The 21,746-nt window shown below is 36.9% G+C and overlaps 1 protein-coding gene across 1 annotated transcript; it reads right to left on the reverse strand.

The window, feature by feature from the left end:
* Positions 1–367: 367 nt before the first annotated feature.
* F11 (coagulation factor XI) lies at positions 368–21,578 on the reverse strand. Its single transcript, XM_058670407.1, has 14 exons — positions 21,524–21,578; positions 15,722–15,881; positions 14,471–14,577; positions 12,970–13,129; positions 11,680–11,789; positions 11,085–11,244; positions 8,515–8,624; positions 8,251–8,410; positions 8,057–8,163; positions 3,590–3,758; positions 2,415–2,590; positions 1,454–1,549; positions 795–934; positions 368–529 (listed from the first exon to the last, which is right to left on the reverse strand). The coding sequence occupies exons 1-14, from the start codon at positions 21,576–21,578 to the stop codon at positions 368–370; spliced, it is 1,872 nt and encodes a 623-aa protein (XP_058526390.1).
* Positions 21,579–21,746: the final 168 nt, after the last annotated feature.

Raw genomic sequence — 21,746 nt, forward strand, 5'->3', positions numbered from 1 at the left:
GATCTTTCTCTGTGTTTAATTTTTAAGCAATTCTATCAGATCCGTTGGTACCTCAGCTTGATCTTTTTTTGGAATATCTGCCGATAAATCCCGAGTTAATCTTCAGAATGATCACCACACAGCATTTCTTTGGCTCAGCAAAAAGAAGAAAGACTGGGTGCTGAAAAACAACTCTAATATTATACAGAACGATAATGTGGACATGACATTTTCTTGTTGCATTTTCTTTCAAGCACCAAACACTTTCTCTATGTTAGTGTGGAGCCTAGGTGGTCCCATATCTTTGTCAGTGAACTCAAAACCCTCTTTCCAGGAATCACCTGGTTTGTACTTCTGAGCCTGGGGGAGCTGGGAGCTGGGAGCTGCTTCAGGGTGCTTGTGTTCTGTCTAGGATCCAGTCCACATACTTGAGCACATTGGTGTAAACGCCAGGCCGTTCCCTCTGAGCACAGCCTTCCCCCCAGCTCGTGATGCCCACCAAGTGCCAGACCTCGTTGTGCTTACACGACAGGGGGCCTCCCGAATCGCCCTGCAAAGGAGGGAAAGTCAAGACGTTTCACATACACACATCAGTCCAGAGACTTCCCTTTCGAACTGGAGTTTGCTCAGAGTGAATTTGCCTGAAGTTCTGTCCCATCCCTTTAGTAAACTCAAGGAACTCAAGCAGTTTCTTTCATCCAGTGCATACATTTCACATTCCAGTCTAAGAAATACAAATCCAGTAACACCTGCTCCTTGGACAAATACTGCTCTTAAAATGCTGTAGGCACTCCAAGCACACTATCTCTTCTTACCTTACAAGCATCCTTCCCCCCCTCTTTATAGCCAGCACAGATCATCCCACTGGTTATCTTGTGTTTTTTGTATCCTTTCTGGCATTCTTCATTGGCCACCAGGGGTATCTTGGCTTTTTGGAGAGTATTTTGTATTTTGTCTGGAAAAAAAAGAATGTAATTTGTTTAATATGTACATATGAATAAATACCAATATATTTGTGGTTGATGTTGTACCTACACAAAAATCTAGAAGGAAAAAGTAGGTTTACCTCCAGAACATCTATGATGACAGAGTGTAAAGGAGGCCTTGCTTCCATGACTAGGTGTGCTATTTTGTTATTATTAATTAAGCTTAAAACTTAATGGTGACTTTAACCGGAATTACATCCTAGAGAAAACAATTAGATAATAGGCTAAAACGTTTACCTTAAAAAGGCTAAGTTTCACATTAAGCTTAATTTTAAAATAATTGGCCTTTAAAGAGATTTAATCATGTTTAAAACTCCAATCAGACAGGCCTGACCTCATCCTCATGTGAGTAGCTTTACCTTTCCATGTTGATTAATAGACTTCTTATAATGCGGTAGTGCTGTTTCACTTGCATTTCAGCTATACGGCTTGAGAAGGCTGAGGAGGTGTTTTTAGGATGAAGCATATTTAAAAGCATCATGTCTTACCGTTTAATTTCCTGTAACCCCATCCAGTCACCCAGCAGTCAGTGTACATTACATATCTGTCTCCTTTAGAGGGTAGGCATATGGGTCGTTGAGAATCTAAATTTTTAAACATCATGTGTTAGTTGCCCTAAGCAAAATGTATTTTCCTTCCCATAAGAAACTCTCTTTTTCTTTTATATTATTAATTTTTCTGTTTACTATATTCATATTTTACTTTGTCGTGCACGTCCATCTCTTATGTACACTTTTATCATGTATCCCAGAATGAGAGGACAAGGTAGAGAGCAGCTCTGACTTCCCAACTGACTCTTCACTATCAGGCTGTGACCCTGCACAAGGTGCTTCATTCCCATGATCTCCAATACTGTTCATAAAAGGAAGATACCAGACTAAATCATCCTTAATATTTCAGTATCTTATGAAATTATGTCAACCTCGTGTGATGCTCCAGTGGGTTAACCTGCTGCTCGCAACTCAGGCATTCCATATCAAATGCATGTTTGAGTTTCATCCGTACTGCTTCCCATCTAACCTCCTGTTAATGTGCCTGGGAGAGCAGCAGATGGCCCAAGTACTTAAGTCGGATAGAACTCCTGGCTCCTGAGTTGGCCTGGGTTTTGTTTGTCTGGTTTTTTTTTTTTTCCTCTCTTTTTCTCTCTCTATATATCTCTCTCTTTCACAGGCTTTCGCTGACTCTTCTCTCTCAGTCTGCCTTCAGATAAGTAAATAAATACATCTTTAAGAAAATGTCATTTTATGCACCTAAAGGAGCCTGAAGAAAACTTGCATCCTCACAACACTCCCAAAAGAAAATGTAATAGAATTTCATTCTTAACAGATTGAAGGGCTAGCTCAGTTTCTTGTAATAATAACACTCGGAGAACATGGTGTGCTCAGGCCATGAACTCAGGAGTGCCAACCATTTTATGGAGGTCACCATTGTGGTTAGCTTCCCACCTACCTGTATAACTAATTGTTGTTTCCAGTTTCAACAGAGCAATATCATACCCACTTTCTGCTGTTTTGTATTGCTCATGAATTATTATTTCTTGAACCTTAAAGAAAGGTGTATCTGCTTTTATTTCGGATTGATTTAAAATTCCACCATAAGCACGCAAAATTTTAGGTGATTGTACCCTAAAAAGAATGCAAAAAAGAAGAAAGAATTTTTTTTTAGGAAATTTTTTTTTTCAAAATTTATATCTTTACAAAATAATTCCCATTTTGGATTACACAGCTTTTTAGCTACTGACAATATTATTAATACTTTCTGCTAGTGACATGCTTTGAGAAGGAAAACGTGATTGCAATCTGAATTTTTTCCAGTCAGACATCCCGCCTATAAAAAAACAGCCTGTGAGAGTATTTATCTTATATTGAACACATAAAATAAACAAATGTATTTTTTCTTTAGACACACACACAGCCAAAAGGTCCTAGTTTTAGTCTTTGTTCTGTCAGTGGCAATTGTATTTCTCCAAATGTGAAAGATAGAGGAGAATCAATTTCATATACCCTTGAGTTATAGTATGAATCTGCATACTGAGCAGAAAACAAAGGCAAAATAAAACAGCACACAAACTATGTCTACAAACAATTCAGGGGTTAGTAAAGATCAAGGAGGAAGCTTGGTGTGCTGTTGTTTTCTGTGACTCAGAGATGCTTCAGGCAGAGATTGATGTTTGGGCTACATTGAAAGTGATGTAAAGGAGAAATTCAGTGCAAGGATGCATAATAAAACCTTTCTATATCTGGAAACAGAGAGATGAAGAGAGACATGGGAGAGAGAGAGAGAGAGTGAATGAGACCTGATTCAAAGAATAGGGGTTTGTAGGTAAATTTAGTTTGGGCACAGTGCACAGAGGGTGATAAGATGTGACAGGGAATAGCAAGAAAGCCTCTGAGAATGTGTGTACATTTAATTGGGAAGTGGCACAATATGGATTCAAAGAGCCATGCTCCTGCACCTGTTCAACTGCTGCAGGATCATGAGTGTTTATTTATTTTTGTTTTCCTTTTTGCTCTAAAGATAGGAAATTAGCTAGTATAAAGCTAAAGTTTGTTGACTGATAAGCTAGTAATTGATTGCATATGTGTGTGTGGAGCGTGAACTAATAAAACAGCATTAATACTGACCCATAGAAGCAATGAGCAGCTGTTAATATCCACTGGTTTCCAATGATGGAACCTCCACACAGGTGTTTTTGGCTTGGTGATGTGATGTGCAGAGTTACCTGCCAAGGCCACTCACCATGAACAGAGGCATTTCCTCCAACAATTCTGGGCTTGATCTTGGTTGTGCACTCTATAAAACAAATATTTCAATGAATAGCTCATGTTAATTTTCCATCAAACTTGTGCTCCATCAGGTACAAAAAAAGAAAATGTTCCTTCCATTCAACAGTTGATCATGACATGCAATTGCATAGACTTCATATTCAAGTTGATGAGGCAAACCGTGTGCATGAAAATTGAATGACTAAGTCACCTTGTAACTACAGGCCATGCAAATTGCTACCGTCTCCAGCTGTTGTCTCAGGCACTCTTTCTTGAAATGATGACATGGTTCAAAAGAAGTAGTTGCCAAGAGTGATTCCCAAGATCAACAGAATCACCTGAGAACTTGCTAGAAATGCAAATGCCTAAACTCCACCTCAGATCCAATGAACCAGAAACTCTGGAGGTAGAGACCAGCTTGAGAATTAATTCAGCAAGCAAAGCCTGAGTGCCTTCTACTCAGTTTGCAACCTTAGTCTGACTTGTCCCTTTCAATGGCGCTGACTTTGGCTCCTACCCACCCTGCTGCTTCATCCACATCCAAAGCAATACTGATCTTGTTTTTGTGAATTTCTTCTGTTTTTTTTTTTTTTTTTTTTTTTTTTTTTTTTTTTTTTTGCCTTGTTGACAGTTTGGGGTTCTCCTGAGTCCATCTTGGCACTTTCCAGTAGTTTGATTGACTCATACCCTTGACTTGTTTCCCCTGTTGGCTGCTCTGACAGACTAGTCCATATTAGATCTACCACTTGCATTTCCAGGCACAGCAATTCATGCTCCTGTTGGTGCTTTGGCCAATCCTGCCACATAATGCAGACAGTGTAGGAGTGAGATGCCTACAGACAGCAGTATTCTAGAGCAGTCTATCTCAAACTCCAAGCACACGAGGATCACCTGAGTGTCTTAAAAACACAGATTTGGATTTAGTATGACTGTGGGAAGTGGTGGAAATTGCTTTAACAAGCTGTCAGATGATGCCAAGATGGCACTCAGGGGATGAAGGCAGCTCCATGTCCTGAACTACAGGAGACGTGTACAGTGAGCAGAAAGAGCCTCTTGCGAAAAGTCAAGTCCTAAATGTTAACTGGTTTATATGCAGAAGCAACATTTCCAGGCCTTCTTTTCTCCCCAGTGGGGCATGAACATGTAATTCTGGAAGAGGCTTCAAATGGAAACAGGGAAGAGAAGGCGATAGAAAGCTAAGGTAAAAAATGAGGATGATGTGTTTGTGTGAGGCTACAGAGTTCTCATTGACAAGTGGATAGGAGAGCGCTGGCACTGTGGCGTAGTGGGAGGGGCCTTTGTCCTAGCATCCCCTATGGGTGCAGATCCCAGCCCCTGGCTGCCCCATTTCCCATCCAGCTCACTCCCTGCTACTAAGCCTGGGAAAGTAGTCAGCAGTATATATACCAAGTGCCTGGGGCCCCTACATTCATGTGGGAGAGCAAGATGGATTGCTGGGTTCCTGGCTTCTACCTGGTACTGCTCTGGCCATTGCAGCCATTGGGGAAATAAAACAGCAGGTTGAAGCTCTCTCCTGTCTTTGCCTCTTTCTGTAACTCTGCAGTTCAAATTTTTAAAAATCTTAAAGAGTAGGTGAGGAGCATCTTTGGAGTGATATTTTTTAATGTTTTAACTGTATTCTGAAATTCCTGGGAAGCCCTGTTAACTTGCAAGCTCAGAAAAAATGTAAAACAAATTTTAAGAAAATTAAAAGGTGAGCTGTAGATATACGTAAATAGTTCAGCATAAGACCTTATGAAGCACAAGTCCTGATATTCATTCTATTTGTCTTCTCAGTTTGAACAAAACATTGAATATATGTTCAGATTTATTTTTTGTTAAGAAATTTTCTTTTAATAGGATTGTTACTTATTTTCAGAATGCTTAACTATATTATAGATCAGTAACAGTCTAGGACATGGGAAGCATCACAATGAGATATACCTCGTCTTACAAAGGGGTTATTTCACCTGCTGTTGTGCATGGGGATCTAACTTACTTCAGAAAGCACACCAAAAAGACATAAGGTTTCCTTTTCTTTTATCTTATATTTTCTCCCACAATGATCAGTCTCTACCCAATATATTCCATATGTACAGACAAGAGTCTATAATTTCCATAGAATGGAACATCATGAAAGATGTAGGATGAAAATAGAATTTTCTAGTGTCCTTTCTTATTGATGATTGTTTATAGCCCTTGTCTATACTCTTGAGGAACAGTGGTTTTTCTACCTACTATTTCTTGAATTCTGTATTTAGTAGCAAGTAAAGCTTATGATTATAAAGTAAATTGAAAAATATGTCTTTGGCAAAATTAAAAGAAAGGCAAGAAAGGAAGGAGGACAGAGGATGGGAATGAAAAAAGATGGGAGAGAGGATATGGTGGGAATTATGACTATGGTCTTAAAATCACATATGTGAAATTTGTTATTTTGCCATAACTAATTTTTTTAAAGAAGTGGAAAAAAAAAACAAAAAGCCCCACCAAAAACACAAACAAAGAAGTACAGGCAGACAAAAAATTATTTCTGAATGCTTCTTCTTGCCTTAGGCAAATTTATTATGAGGAAAACAAAGTAGGAGCTGCAACTGTATTTTGTTTTCACAAGATGCTTAAGCCATCCAAAGATTTTCTTAAGAGCAACTATAAACTCTATGCAGGCATAATTTCCTAATTAGGCTGTTATTACTGGGCAACATATTCTTCTGCATGTCCCATGAAACAGGTTCTCAGACAATAAGGGCTATTTTAGCTTCTCAGGATAGCAGACATGCCAACACCCCCAATTTTTAAAAGATTTATTCATTTATTTATTTGAAGTGCAGAGTGATAGAGAGAGGGAAAGATAAGGTGGGAGAAGAGAAAGAGTGAGAGAGAGAGAGAGAAAAAAAATATTTTCTGTCCACTGGTTCACTACCCAAATGGCCACAGTGACCAAAGTAGGGCCAGTATGAAGCCAGGAGCTTCTTCCGAGTATCCCATGTGTGTGCAGAGGCCCAACAACTTTGACTATCCTTTGCTGCTTTCCAAAGCCATTAGCAGGAAGCTGGATTGGAACTGGAGCAGCTGGAATTGGAACTGGAATTTGTGGGTGCTATAGGCGGCAACTTTACCAGATGTGCCACAGCACCAGCCCCAACCCCAATTTTTATATATCTAAAGCTGTAAAACTACCAAAGCATGGATATCATCTCCATTTTACTCATCAAATCTCAGTTGCAACTTAATTCATAGTACATTGTAACACTGAATATTGAACAACAAACCATCAACGAAATATGTAGTTTTATTTAAATTAAGGTAAGATGGGACAAATCTTTATCTCAGAGGTTAAGACATCACCTGGGGCACCTACAACCTGTACCAGTGTGTTTGTGTTTGAATCCTGAATCAATTTCTGATTCCAGCTTATCACTAATGAGTGCCCTTGTATACAGAAGGTGTGAATCAAGGACTACAGTCTCTACCACCCACATGAGAGATAGAGTTCCTGGTCTGTCTATGGCTTTGTCCAGGCCCAGCTTGGCTAGTGTGAATTTTTGGAGAGTCAACCAGTGGACAGGAGCTTTCTGAATTTGTCTCTCTTCCTTTCAAATAAATGAAGCAGATTTAACACACATAAATTATTTTAAAATTATAATTTTATGGTCACTGATGGAGACGTGGTTGTGGAATGTTCTTTCTGCCCGTTGGAGCAGTTCTACTTGTGCGGGACTATCCTTGCTGTTGTGCTTAGAAATTGCCTGCTGGGTTTTCATGATAATTATTAGGATTCTAGATCTTGTATATAGATAAGCTTTTTATTTCTGTCATGCCCTTCCACACTCATTGTTACAAATTAACTTTGGCCAGTATTCATAATCGGCAGAACTCATGCAGGGAATCTGGAAGAATGATGGCCCTGAAAAGGAACTACTACTGTGTTTCAGGAACAAATACATAATTTAGAGAACATTTGGTGGTTGTGTTTCACATAAAGTAGGAAAAAGTAAATAATTTGATTAATCAGGGTACTCATTATTTTAATGATCAAGATAAAAAGAAATATCCTTGGCCCCAGTGACCAAACATGACCAGTTTCATAAATAAATCAAATTAAAACATATAGTCAATTAACACTAGGCATTGGATAATTTGATCAAAGCCTAGTATTTGCTTTCAAAACATAGTTAATTGGAGGATAAGAGTGAAGACAATAGAAAATTGATATATTTGCTGTTTTGCTAATTTTCTCCTTTTTGTAACTAATTTTGATTCTTAATGATATATATTCAGTGCAGAATAACACTTCATTTGAATTTTCTTAAGTGGCATGGCACTCACCATTATCCATTTTACATAACCTTAATGTATATCCAGAGATGCTTCCCTTCCCATGAAGTATTTTCGTTGGAGATCCATTTGAAGAAAGTTTCAAATAACATCTGCCCCTACAGTTAGAAATAAAGTGGTATGAACAAAATGCTCCTCAGAAAGAAATGGGATAGGGGAATCTAGGTTACATAAATATACCTTACTTTTCTTTGTTGCAAGATTCTTCAGATGAATAGGTGAAAAATTGGCATCGGACAGTATTGGTGCACACTTTCTGGCAGGCTTCATGACCTTTCACATCAACAATGTCCAATTCTTCACCCAAAAAAGCAGTATCGTGGTAAAACAAAGAATGGCAGAACACTAGACAACAAATCACATATGTCAGATATGAGAAACAGAACTTTGACCTGCATTAGTCTCCTGAAGACTTGCTGATGTCAATCAGAAATACTTTCATTGTTTACCTGGGACACTGTGCCTGCAGGTTTGTAGACTGAAACCAGAAACAGCGTTGTTCTTTCTAATGCGTGTACTTGGCAATCCACTTTCAGATGTTTTAAGGAGACAAAGATTTCTAACCAAAAGGAAATGGAAATAAAAATGCATCATGTAAAGTACATCAGAGAAACAACATTTTTCTCGACATCTTTGGAAGGTCAGATCAGCTTCTGCTGGCATTTAATAGCAAGACATTTCCTATTTTGAAAGTTCACTTGAGTCATTGAGTTACACTCTGTGATCCAAATTGTAGACACATTTTCAAAACTGAGCCACAAGGGTTTGCAAAAATTATGTGAGTTTATTTTATAGTCACTACGCCCAGTATCTTCCTTCTTTATTTTTTGCACTCAACCCTCCAAGCCTCTCAAAGATCAAAGAACTTTCACGCAACCTAGAACTCTCCAGTCAAATGCTATAATGGAATTATAGGGGGACAAGTGAAAGTCTTCAGTGTTTTTACAACATGGCAGCATCTTCCTGGGGTTGCCTTTTCCTAACTAGCGCATACACACAGAGCGCAGTGTCCGATAGAACGACGACAGAACTTTTCTGTATCTATACCATTCAGTACAATGGTGACTAGTCACATGTGGCTATTGAGCACTTGAAATATGTCTAATCCAGATGAGGAAGGGAGTTTTTAGATTTATTTTCTTTTAATTAACTTAAATTTTGATAGCTAAGTCCTGATTATGTGTGAGCCATGATCCCATCACATTCTGTATTAGGTGTGTTATCCTACTTACAGCAATGATTGGTCATTTTACAAAAGATGAAATTAAGAAAAAGAACAATGAGCACAACTATAAAATACAAGGACTTTTTACTTATTTCTGAACATGCCCGGGTTTCAGTCTTTGGATCAGTTTTCTTCTGCTTCATTTAATCCTTTGATAATCTCACTAGTCTCTTGACTTTAATTACTTGTTGTATGACCTGCATATCTATCTTATGAACTTAACTTTCATTTCTAATAGGCATTTCTTCCTACACAATATCTGCTCTTCACAAAGTCTCTGCAGTTCTACCATTGGCATTTCCATCTTTTCAATTTCTTGAGCCAAAGATCTGGGTGATATAACTTATTCATTGTCTTTCCCTCAAAACCTGCATGCAGTCCACCAACAAATTTCTTGGTTCCAAACTGACAATATACTCCAGTCTGATCACTTGTATATTACTACTCCTCTGGTCAAATGAGCAAGACTTTTTTTTAATTCACTAAAATATCAACTATTTCCTCAGCGTCTAGAACAACAGATGCACATAAACACTAGCTACATTCTATTAACTTTGGTAAGTGAAAGTAACATTCATATTTTGTAGAATATTTATGGTATTTTTAAGAGTGCAGCCTTCCTCAGAGGGATATGAGGTTTGTCTAACAAGAACTCAAGTGCTTACCTTGGCTGGTTTGGCGTGGGGGACACTCTCAACAGTGAGCAATCGAGTCAAGCAAATGTCAATACCTCTGTGAGTTCTGAATCTGATAATGCAGTTGTCCTTCAGTGTCAAGTATACTAAAGATCTGTAGATGTGCAAGTCATTTATATATAATGGCACAGTATTTAGCTGTAACCTGGACCTATCTTTCCACATACTTAAACTCATCTCTGCATTACTTAAAATTCTAAATATAATATAAATTCTGTGTAAATGGTCATTAGGGGATAAAACAAGACAAAAGTGTGCACTTCTAGTCACACAGTTTTATAAAAATATTTTGATTGAATGCATGGATATGGAATTTACAAATATGAAGGGCTGGCTTAATATTGAATCTGAGTTTCGGGACCAGTTTAGTTTTGTGATTTTTAAAATTTTAGTGAATTTTTAGTGAATCTTATTAATGAGGGCCAGGAACTCCAACAAGTGTCTCTTGGTGATCAAGGGCATTTATTTTACTGTTTGTGGCAGTCAGTATTAATTCCCGCTGGGACACGCATGGCCTCAGTTCTTCTGTGCCCCTCCACTATCACCCAACCTTATTGATGTCAGACTTCATCTCCATTTCTGGCTCTCCACATTGAGTCTGACATTTCATTGACATTTTGTGCTGTTTCTGCTTTTGGTTCAATGATCTTAAACAGGCATTGGATGGAATTGCCTTTAAAAATGAAAACAACAAAGTATCTCCTCTGGGTTTGTCCTTAAATTATAAATATCATATTAATTAACTCCTAAATGCTTAAATGGTTGCTTTTATATAACTACAATATCATTTTCCACCTAGAAAAGTTAATGCCAAAAGTTAGCGCAAATAAAATAATTTAATAGTCAGTCAACAGTCTCATTTACCCAGTTGCTCCCAAAATTTTCTTTATGGATTTCTAAAAAGGACTTGTTTAAAAATGATGCATTTTATTTGGATGTGAAACCTTTTAATTCTGTGTAGTGTGTAATATCTTTCCATTATTTTTTTTGCCATGCAGATATTTAGATTAAATTTTTAGTTAGTAAGAATTTTTAATGATGGGTATTAATCAGTTGTTTTTAACAAAAGAACAAGTTACCTTGAACCCTCGCTCCTCACCTTTGAGATGCATTTGGCCATTCTTGGGAAAAGAATGTAAAAAACAAACAGTTGGGATGATGTGTACAAATGCTGCGACAGACAAAAGCATCTGGAGCCACAACACTGTCAATGTTATTGTCAGCAAACACTGTGCTAGGGAAAATGTCCCTTATACAGGCTGTATGAATGAAGAAAACACATTAGGACATCAGTTCAACAGCATGTTCATGGAAATTGCAGTCACACATTTTGTAAATCCCAAGTAAAAATTTTAATTTTCCCCAAAGATGTTTAAAGTCCGTTCAATAACAATGCTGTTCTTATTTTAAACTTGAAATGCAAATTTGATCTCTCTCACTGTACACTTGAGTAATTTCTATGAAATTCATGCAATTTGGTTTCTATACAATTAGTAAATTTTAGAGGTTCATGAAAGAAGGATCTCTAACTGTATGGGGCACATTGAAAATCTGTCACATGAAGAAGCTAAAAGATCACTGGGTCTTTCTGTCAGTGAATATAAACAGATATCCTTAGGGAGAGATATGGTACATACCATCAGTCTCATACATATGGAATGGTTAGACTTCCTCATTAAGAAAACAGTAGTTACCCAGGTTAGAAAGTGCGCAGGGTTTCAAGGAAAATCCAGATACCACTTTGTTGAGTCTCGTTATTCGGGTTGGTGTCCCTGATTGGGTGTACTTCAACAGACAGATGTTACTGAATGAAAACAAAAGTAGAAAGATTCTTACTCTTCTAAGTGCAAGAAAAATGTGAGATGGTGAAAAATTCCATTTGGTGATATGACTTAAGCATTAGAACAAGGGATAATTTTGAAGAACATTCATAGGGAAGACTAGAAAGCTGGACTTGAGTCCCAGTACCACCCCTGGGCATCCAATAGACCTGGAAAACCTATGAACTTGGTTTGTTCATCAGTAAAACCACAGCTTGAAGAGGGGTGGTGACTCAAAGAGTGGGAGTGAATGACTGATTTCTCAAGGCCTTCTTAGACTTAACGCTTTCACGTTTTTGTTAAAGTAATGGCAAGGAACTCCCAAACATACTATATTGTTTGACGTGAACTACAAACCACGGAAAACCAATTAGTAAGTTTTAACATAATCATCGTTGTTTTGAAATAAATTTTTGATACTTTGTTTGCTTTCCACTTTTCTCCTGTGGTTGTAGAGAGCATAACATTAAAGTCTAAAGTTAAAATCCAAATATTAGTTGCTTTAAATTATGTTACTTGTTCATTGGATTCTGAATACATGCAGTTCATTGTGGGAATACAGATCCTCTCAAGTATTCCTAAATGTAAAAATTAATAATGTATTTTCTAAATAAGTGTTTTAAAAGAGAGCACTGATTCAGTCATTAGAGATCAGACCATTTTTATTTTCATACACAATAGATTCATTCCTGAAATGCTTCAGAAATGCTTGTGGAACAAGACAAAACTTTTCAGTTGACTTCAGTTATTTTGTCTTGATATGCAACTGTTGCTGGAAAAGCAGATGAGTGGGTTTCTATTTCTTGTTTTAGAGTAAAGTTACGACATAGTCTGGGAAGGGCACCGCTGATCAGACCAATTGTAGCTATTTCAAAATTACCCATTATAAAATACAGCACTACTGGAATTTGCTAGAATAGGAGTTAACCATGTGTGTGCGCGCACACACACACACACCATAAAAAGATCGTTACAAGGTTCCTTGCCATGAAACGCATCAGAACGAGTCTTTCTATACACTTTTCTTGAACGAAACTATGAGTATTGGGTGTCTTTAGGAGCTGAAAATAAATATTTGCAGTAAGTTGCTGAAAACATTGTAATGAATCACCACTTTGTTTTTTCACTGAACGCTTTAACATCCTCAATTCACGACTCCCTCACCGATGTTCTACACTGGGGAACTGCCTTGTTGCATAGGTGAAGAACTGACAGTGGATGTCATTCGTGCATCTCTCTTGGCATTCCTGGGCATTCCTCATAACAGAGCTATTGTAATTCATGCCCTTCATGTCTAGGTCCATATAAACATCTTTGTTGCAGGCTGGAAATAAAAGTGGAAAATATTAGTATTCACTAGATTCCAGGAGCCACTATAATACTTCAGTATTAGCAATTGTTCCTCCTGACTTAATACACTTTTCTCCCACTTCTCCTCAGAAACATTTCGTTTGACTTTTTTATAACTTGCCTTTCTCCTTCCTTCCTTCCTTCCTCCCTTCATTCCTTCCTTCCTTCTTCTCTCTCTATCTTTATCCCCCTTTTCCTTCTTTGTCTCTCTTTTCTATTTTATTTATTTATTTGTTTGCTTTGCATAGAGCATAGGCCAAACACAGATTAGCTGAGCTCAAGTCAGCTGACCAGTTCCAGTCCAAAATGAAGTCCCCACTAGTCAACTCCACGCTCAGAAGTGACAGCTTCCAACATGGGTTGTCCACAGTTGGGTCTGTAGCCCACCCATGATGTGGTGGTGGTGACAACTCCCTGCAAGGGTTTATCCAGTTTCCTCACTGAGAGAAACTAGGGGATGCTCTTGTTCCTCTCAGTTTCAGTCCACACTCCACGATTGCAGCTGGACCAATTAGTCATATGGGGTGCTGCCTCGTTCCTCCTGATACCCCCTTGATCTGCCTACTAGCCAAATTTAAACACTCTCCAGTTGGCCTCAGATATTAAACAAAAAGACTCATATATACCCATATAGTGTAAATTGCCTCCTCTTAATAGCTCTTTGGACCCAAACACACTCTGGGATCTGGATCATTACTATCAGCATTCAGAAGAAGGGAAGTTGGTCCCCTATGTTTAGGTTTTCTTCTATGTCCAATGTAAATCTGTTGTTAACCCATCAACTTCTCTGAACTCCTTTTCTTTCTCCAACTTCTGTTCGTTTCTGTGGAAAATTGGAGGTGAGGGCCACAGGACAACTGTTGAATATCCAGTCCCTGTGGACTCCCCTACCCACCTGGAAAACCACCAGCCAGGCTGTCCCACATGGCGGGACCCTGTCCACCATCATGACTTTTCCACTCACTCTTCCCTTTTCATCCCCCCTTGTCTGAAGGTCTTTCATTTTCTCTCCCCACTGGGGATCTAAGCTGCCACAATCACTTCTTCAGATCCTGACTCAGACTACTATGGAAAAAAATTTTTGGATAAAGGAAGAGCATAGCTTGTAAAATATTCTCTCCTACAAGAGAATGGTTATGTTAGATTGCAAAGATGAAGAGGCCAAAATATTTGAAAATTAAAGTATATTGAAGAAGGGATGAGAAGTCATGGAACTTTTTACAGTGTTTTATTTTACAGCTATTTAACTATATCTGATGTGACAATATGTATAATTAGAGTGACTACTATTTATAATTCTAACTGGACACCTTACCACTTATTTGGTGTGTACATTGCTTGAAAGAATACCCGGATATGGCTCCTGTCAAATTCACACTTGGCAGTGATTCTGTAATGCTGTCCTTCAGGATGCAAGTAAACCTATTTTTTAATAAAAGCAATATTAGAGGTGGAAATTTATGTTCTAAAATAATGGGTTCTATAATTCAACAGAAAGAAAGTCAAAGAGAAAGGAACTAACTCCTCCAGCTCATTGCAAAGTAAATATATTTTTAGCAAGATTGTGATTATGGTTTTCATTTCAATATTCCTACATTTAAAAGACCGTGATGATACTCATTCCTCACAGGAAATAAACAGGCCTGGATGAACTACGGCCTGGTGGTGAAATGTAGTTTAAAACAGCGGTTTTGCATACCTGTTAGCTAAATATGGACCTTATATTTTTAAAAGGTCACATTTTAAATGGTGATATAAGTACTTATATTGATGTTATTACTTCAGTTTTGCTTCTTGATCTACAGAGCCTTAAGTTCCTGCTCATTGTCTTGTTAATAAATTCCATAGAGTAGCCTAATTCACAAAAAAATGTCTTGAACTAAATTTTACTAGAAAGGCTTTATGATTCAATTTTTGGGATCAACATGGAAATAAGGGTGGTAGAAGGAGTACTGTAGAATGTTTAAAATATAACTACAAAAACAAAACATCCAAGTGCAATATTTGAATATTGATACATTCTAGCTAATAGCTATGAAGCATATTTGGGGTATAAAGTGACTATAATAGGGAATTCTTTTTAAGCATCTTATGTCCTTCACATAGGATTATGCATAATGAAGCTTTTAACTTTTAAAAATTACTTTCCCTCTTAACTATGTACAAGCTTACACTTACATGAAGAAAACAGTGATCCAAGATAGGATCACTATTTAATTCTTCAGCTTACATTTATAAATATTTGATTTTTTTCTAGTAGCAAAGTTAGGAGTCAGTTTTGGTTTAACTAAAATAAACTATCAATAATTAATAGAAAAGGTCAGGGAAGAAAATTTAACATTTACATAGTGACCTCCCTGAAATCTGAAAATTATACTGATATTTGTATTTTTTTCTTATCTGTCTAAACATCATCCTTTTCCTCCTGTAATATTTAACATTTCAGTGGAAGTGCTATTTATTTTTCAGTAATTAATATTAAATTTTATAAAAATAAGTGGAAACTTTGTAATGGGAAATTGAACTGTCAAATCTGTTTCCTCCGTGTAGAGGTAAAACCATTTACCACTTAGTAGAATCTGCAGATGACTCAGCCATAAAAGTGAAGAGCAGACATCTTGGATGATAGGTGCAAACCAGTTGGCAGTGCTTAGCATTTGGTGTAAAAACAGTAGTAATATCTCCTCCTTGAAAGTAGATGCCTCTGAACAGCTTCGTCACACATTCTGCGATGCAATACACAACCCAGGTTATTTTGAGTTTTGAGTGCACTTATCTAATTAAGTGCTAACATCACAGAGGCCAGGCAGGCAGGTAGGTCTATTTAATAAGAATGTGGTTGAACTTGGAAATCCAGACACTAATACGTCTATATTAATTTCTTGAATGATTAGCCTCAGATGGAAAAGAGATTTACAGAACAGCATATTTGTCTCAGTGGAATTGTGTTTTTAAGAGATTGTCTTAGAGGCACAGAATGCTTTGTGTGTAACTGAATCATGTGTAGCCTTTTATTGGTCAGAGGTGATCTTTAGGATTCCATTCAGGTCTGGAATGGACTCCCTACTTCACCCTTTTTTCAAAGGTGCTTTTCATCTAAATTCTGGCCTATTGTAGAACAAAGACCCCTTCCAGACTTGTCATTTCCCAGTAGTGTGTGGTAACTCTCCATGTGCTACATCACTACACCGCTTTAAATGGGCCCCTTTAAAAGAAACTCCAGACCTTCCAAAAAGCTGAATTCTTTTTGGTTGCAATGATAAATAAATTTGTTTGTTGAAACAATGAGTTGAATAAAATTGCTGAACTTGGAGTAAAGTTTGCATTGTTGATTGTTTCAGTTCTGATCCGGGTTCTTGCTAATTCATCTAGGAGGGCATCATAAAATGGCCCAGTTCTTGGAACCCTGGCACTTATGTGAGAGACCAAGATGGAGTTTCTGCCTCTTGACTTCTTTGTAGCCTTTGAGAAGTGAATCAGTAGATGCACAATCTCCCTCTTTCCTTCTCTCTCTCCCTCTACCCCCTTCTGTCTTTCAAATAAACAAATCTTCAAAAGAGATATTGAAAATTTCTGAATGTGTGTAAATTTTTAGATTAAAATGTTCCTTAGTCACTGAATAAAAGTTTATTATTTTTAATCTTGACATGTTTGCATTAAAGGATACTGCTATATATCTCAGTATTCTTAAAATTTAAAAGAAAACGTTTTGAGTAGAATAAAAACTCAAATATTTATTTTAACAACCATCATGCAGATAGATGTATAGGGAACTATATAGGGATAAAGTAGCCAAAACCACCAGAAAGGTGAATTTTTTATAGGCTTATAGAATGTAGATTGCCCCTAAATTTGTGTAGGGAAAACTACATTTGTAGCTTCACTACCATGTAACTGAAATGTAGCATTCTTCTATCACTAATGCAATAAACCACATGAATATTCAATATATCTGACTCTACTATAATAACAACCACCATCTTTAAAAAAATGACTATCTATCTCACAGTCTAATTGTGACTCCTGAGTAGCCTGGGGGTTATTATTTTTATGCAGTTTTAGAACTACAACCAAAATGTGCTGCATAATGGATTCATAAGAACCCGATCTATAGGCCCGGTGCAATAGCTTAGTGGTTAAAGTCCTCGCCTTGCACACACCCGGGATCCCATATGGATGCTGGTTCTAATCCCAGCATCCCTGCTTCCCATCCAGCTCTCTGCTTGTGGCCTGGGAAAGCAGTTGAGGATGGCCCAAAGCCTTGGTACCCTGCACCCGCAATGGGAGACCCGAAAGAAGTTCCTGGCTCCTGGCTCCTTGGCATTGGCTCAGCTCCAGCCGTTGCGGTCACTTGGGGAGTGAATCATTGGATGGAAGATTTTCCCCTCTGTCTCTCCTCCTCTCTGTATATCCGCCTTTCCAATAAAAAAATAATAAATCTTAAAAAAAAGAACCCAATATATTTCTATATTACATTGTTTTTGTATTTTGGCTAACTATGTTTGAGTTTAATGAATTTTCTTGCTGGTTCTCTCTTTACGCATTTAGAAGTATTACTCCAAGATTCACTAGAAAAAGGAAAGAGTCATGGCACAAAAGAAGGTGAAGATTTCTGCAATATATTCACTTCAAAAGTGATCATAAACACTTTAAAATTATCCAGATGTACCTCTGTTTCAAACATGGTTTCTCCGTAACTGTCCATAATTACCTGATGGTTTGCATAGAGCTGTGCTTTCCGCTGAATTATGTGGCATCTTCTCATTAATGCAACTCCATTCTGCTGTAAATATTGCCACAGACCACATAAATCCTACCTTTTGGTGCAAAGTGTTTGTACCACATTAGAATATTATTTTAAAAATATTAATTATCTTAAGAGAATATTTATTTAATAAGAATATTAATTACCTTAATGTCATTTGTCATATTGTATACTGTTCATCTTTAATCATATATAAATTCAGTACAATTAACAAGCATTATATTTCATGTAGTAATCTTTTAGGATATATTTTTGACTAATCAGATCATTTAGTTCTAGAGGGAGAATGTTCAGATTCCAAATTCAGCAGATTGTGTGAGTAAAAAGCATGAATTCAGATTAGTGTGTGTGTGTCTCTGTGTGTGAGACTAGCAAGTGTTGGTCTTTGTGTGTTGACTTTGTATATAGGCTTCTTGTTAAGTATTTTGAAATATTTAATTCAGACATTGGTTAATTTAGACATTCTCAAGTATGCCATCTATCATGTGTGAACAGTAAGAATGAATTTATAGATTTTAATTTTTTAATTTGTTTTCTTAACTATACTGACCTGCAGTACAACAGATATTTTTGTTTTATTTTCAGTATTCTGGCAAATTTTGTATTATTACACTATTAAATATTATATTTATTAAAGATTTTAGTCTTTAATTTAAACTTTATTTTTTTTAAAGATTTATTTATTTGTATTGAAAGGCGGATATACAGAGAGGAGAGACAGAGGGGAAAATCTTCTGTCTGATGGTTCACTCCCCAAGTGACCGCAATGGCTACAGCTGAGCCAATCCGAAGCCAGGAGCCAGGAGCTCTTCCTGGTCTCCCATTGCGGGTGCAGGGTACCAAGGCTTTGGGCCATCCTCAACTGCTTTCCCAGGCCACAGGCAGGGCGCTGGATGGGAAGCAGGGATGCTGGGATTAGAACCAGCGCCTATATGGGATCCCGGGTGTTCAAGGCAACTTACTACTCTGTCACACCGGGCCCTAAGCTTTATTTTTTAAGGTTTACGTATTATTTTTATTGGAAAGTCAGGTTTACAGAGAGAAAGAGAATTAGAAAGAAGGATCTTCTGTCTGGTTCACTCCCCAGGTGAGCACAATGTCCCAAACTGATCCATCTGAAGCCAGGAGACTAGAGCTTCTTCCAGGTCTCCCACATGGGTGCAGGATCCCAAGACTTTGGGCCATTTTCCATTGCTTTCCCAGACTACAAGCAGGGAGCTGGAAGGGAAGTGCAGCAGCCAGGGCATGAACTGGTACCCATATGGGATTCCAGCGCAAGCAAGGTGAGGATTTAGCCACTAGGCTATTGTGCTTGGCCCTTAATCTGAACTTTAATGAATGAGGAAAATCCCTTTCTGATTTGAATTTGCTAAGTGCTTTCTACCATGAATTGACTTTTTAAATTTATATTCTGCAGTGCACTGACTTTTTCAATTATTTTACTGTGGTAAAATATGCATAACCTAAGATTTGTTTTTTATTATTTGATTGTATAGTTTTATGGAATTAAGTTTATTTTGTGATACTATACAACTATCAACAGCATTTATCTCCACAACTTTATCAACTTCTCTAAGGGAAATTCAGTCCCTATTGAATGCCAACTTATGTCTCCAGTGCAGCTGATCACTTTTCTTCTCCTTCATGTTTCTATGAAGTTGGTTATGCCATATGAAAATTCTATCTTACAGTATCTGTTTCTGTAACTGGCTTCTTCTATTTAGTATAATGTCTTCAGGATTCACACATATTGTCCCTATGCTAGAATTTCCCTTCCTTTGTAGCTTGAATCATATTTCATTGTATAACATATCTCATTTTCTTTTTCCATTCATGCACTGGTGAACACTTGAATTGCTTCTACCTCTTGGAACTGCTGGTGCCTGTATATGGGTATATAAGTAACTCTTTGAGTCCTGCTTTCACTTTTTTGGGGGTGTATACTCAACAGTAGTACATCTATTGATTTTTAAATTTTAAATCAGCGTATTATTCCTGGATTAAACCCAAATTTGTTCCAATGTTGCAATGTTAGTATCCTTATCTTGTTTAACGTAGTTCTGGATTACGTTTGGGAATATTTGGTTTATGATGTTTGCATGTATATCCATAAGGGGCAAAAAAATATCTGTGTATTATTTCTTAGAATGTCCCTGGCAGATTTTTCTAGACTACATTGACTGTAAATGAATTGGAGAGTGTGACTATGTTGACCTTCCCTAATAAACAGAGTTTGTTTCCCATTTAATTAATATTTGCTATTTTTTTAGCTTCTTCTACCTGCTAAGTTTTTACAACTAGTTTGCTACTCTGTCTCCTAAAGCTATATTCTCATGTCATTAAATTGTGTATTTTCCATATTCTGATATAATCATATGAGTTCATACATTTGATCTCAGCTGCATCCTTTAGTTTTGATATACCGCATTTAATTATAATTAAATTCAATATATTTTAATCTCCATTGTTTTTTCTTTATTGAGCCATAATTACCAACATGTAGCAGTTCATATTCAAATGTTTAGCATTTCAAGTTGACCTTTTGTAATGTTAGTCCAGTTTAATTCCAACATAATACGATGCTCTGTGTAATTCACCTTTTTAAAACTTGTTGAAACTTGTTTTAGGACCTTGTATGTGATAAAGTTTTGCCTATGTTTCCTATCTTTATTTATTTTTATACATAAGTAATGTATAGAAACATATATACAATTTTGTATCCAGTGTTAAAAATATGTCAGTAGAGTTAATACTGAAAGTTTCTATCAATAGAACATCAATACAATTTAAAAATAATAAGATTGAAGTAATATAATAACATGAATGACAGTCTTGTCACAATGAAGAGTGAAACTGACCTGAGTAGCTTAATACATTAACTAAAATTTATTTTACTTTAAATCTCTTTACCAAGATTTGCTCTTTTCACATATACCAAAACAAAGTGTTGATTGTGATTACATCATATATAATATGTGTGTCACTTTAAAAGAATGCCTAAAATTCGTTTTATAGAAAGAATGAACATAGGGATTAAAAATAGTATGTCCTACTGAGTATTAAGTAATTTATAAGCAGCTATACCGAGCATGATGTAATATGAATAATGAATAACAGCTAAATGATTGAAATCCATAAACTGTGTTTCAATATTTACATACTTTTTTCAGAACAAATTGCTGTTACATGTGTGTTGTGTTGCTTTGAACTGTCTAATGGAGAACTAATCCATGAGGAAAATCAGACTTATACTTTTCCACATTATTCTTTTTCCCCCATATTATTCTTAAGTAACAGTTAAATGGGTTGTTTAGGTAGGTGTTGATACAGATAAAATTACAATAGTGATATAGAAAAAGGCTTTCACTATTATTCTTCACCTCAATTTTCCTCCCTCCCTATTTTTAACATCCATGGGGCCAGAGGTGGGAAAAAAAAAATCAAAGTATTTGATTTCCTTCCCCTGAGTGGATGGCATGGAATCTACCCACATGTGTGGGGAATGCCATGTGAGTCCCCCTCCGTGCTTATGCACCCTTGTTTTACCATCTACAATTTAGCAAGAAGCCTTTTTAACTCTGTTTAATATAACGTTCTACTTACCACCAGAAACTGAGGCCAGTAGAAGGTAATGTAGCATTGGATATAGCAAAGTCATCCTATAAAGGGAAAAATACACACATTTTTGGAACACAATAGGTAGATTTCAAAGCAGTTTCCTGAAATAAGGATTTGTGAGAAGCTGAAAGGGAAAGGAGCAGTCAATTCAACAATTTTCACAGAATTCCCACTGTACCATTGAATTGTTTCATTTCACACTTCTAGG

Source organism: Ochotona princeps, chromosome 11 (genome assembly GCF_030435755.1).
Source record: "Ochotona princeps isolate mOchPri1 chromosome 11, mOchPri1.hap1, whole genome shotgun sequence".
Lineage (NCBI taxonomy): Eukaryota > Metazoa > Chordata > Mammalia > Lagomorpha > Ochotonidae > Ochotona > Ochotona princeps.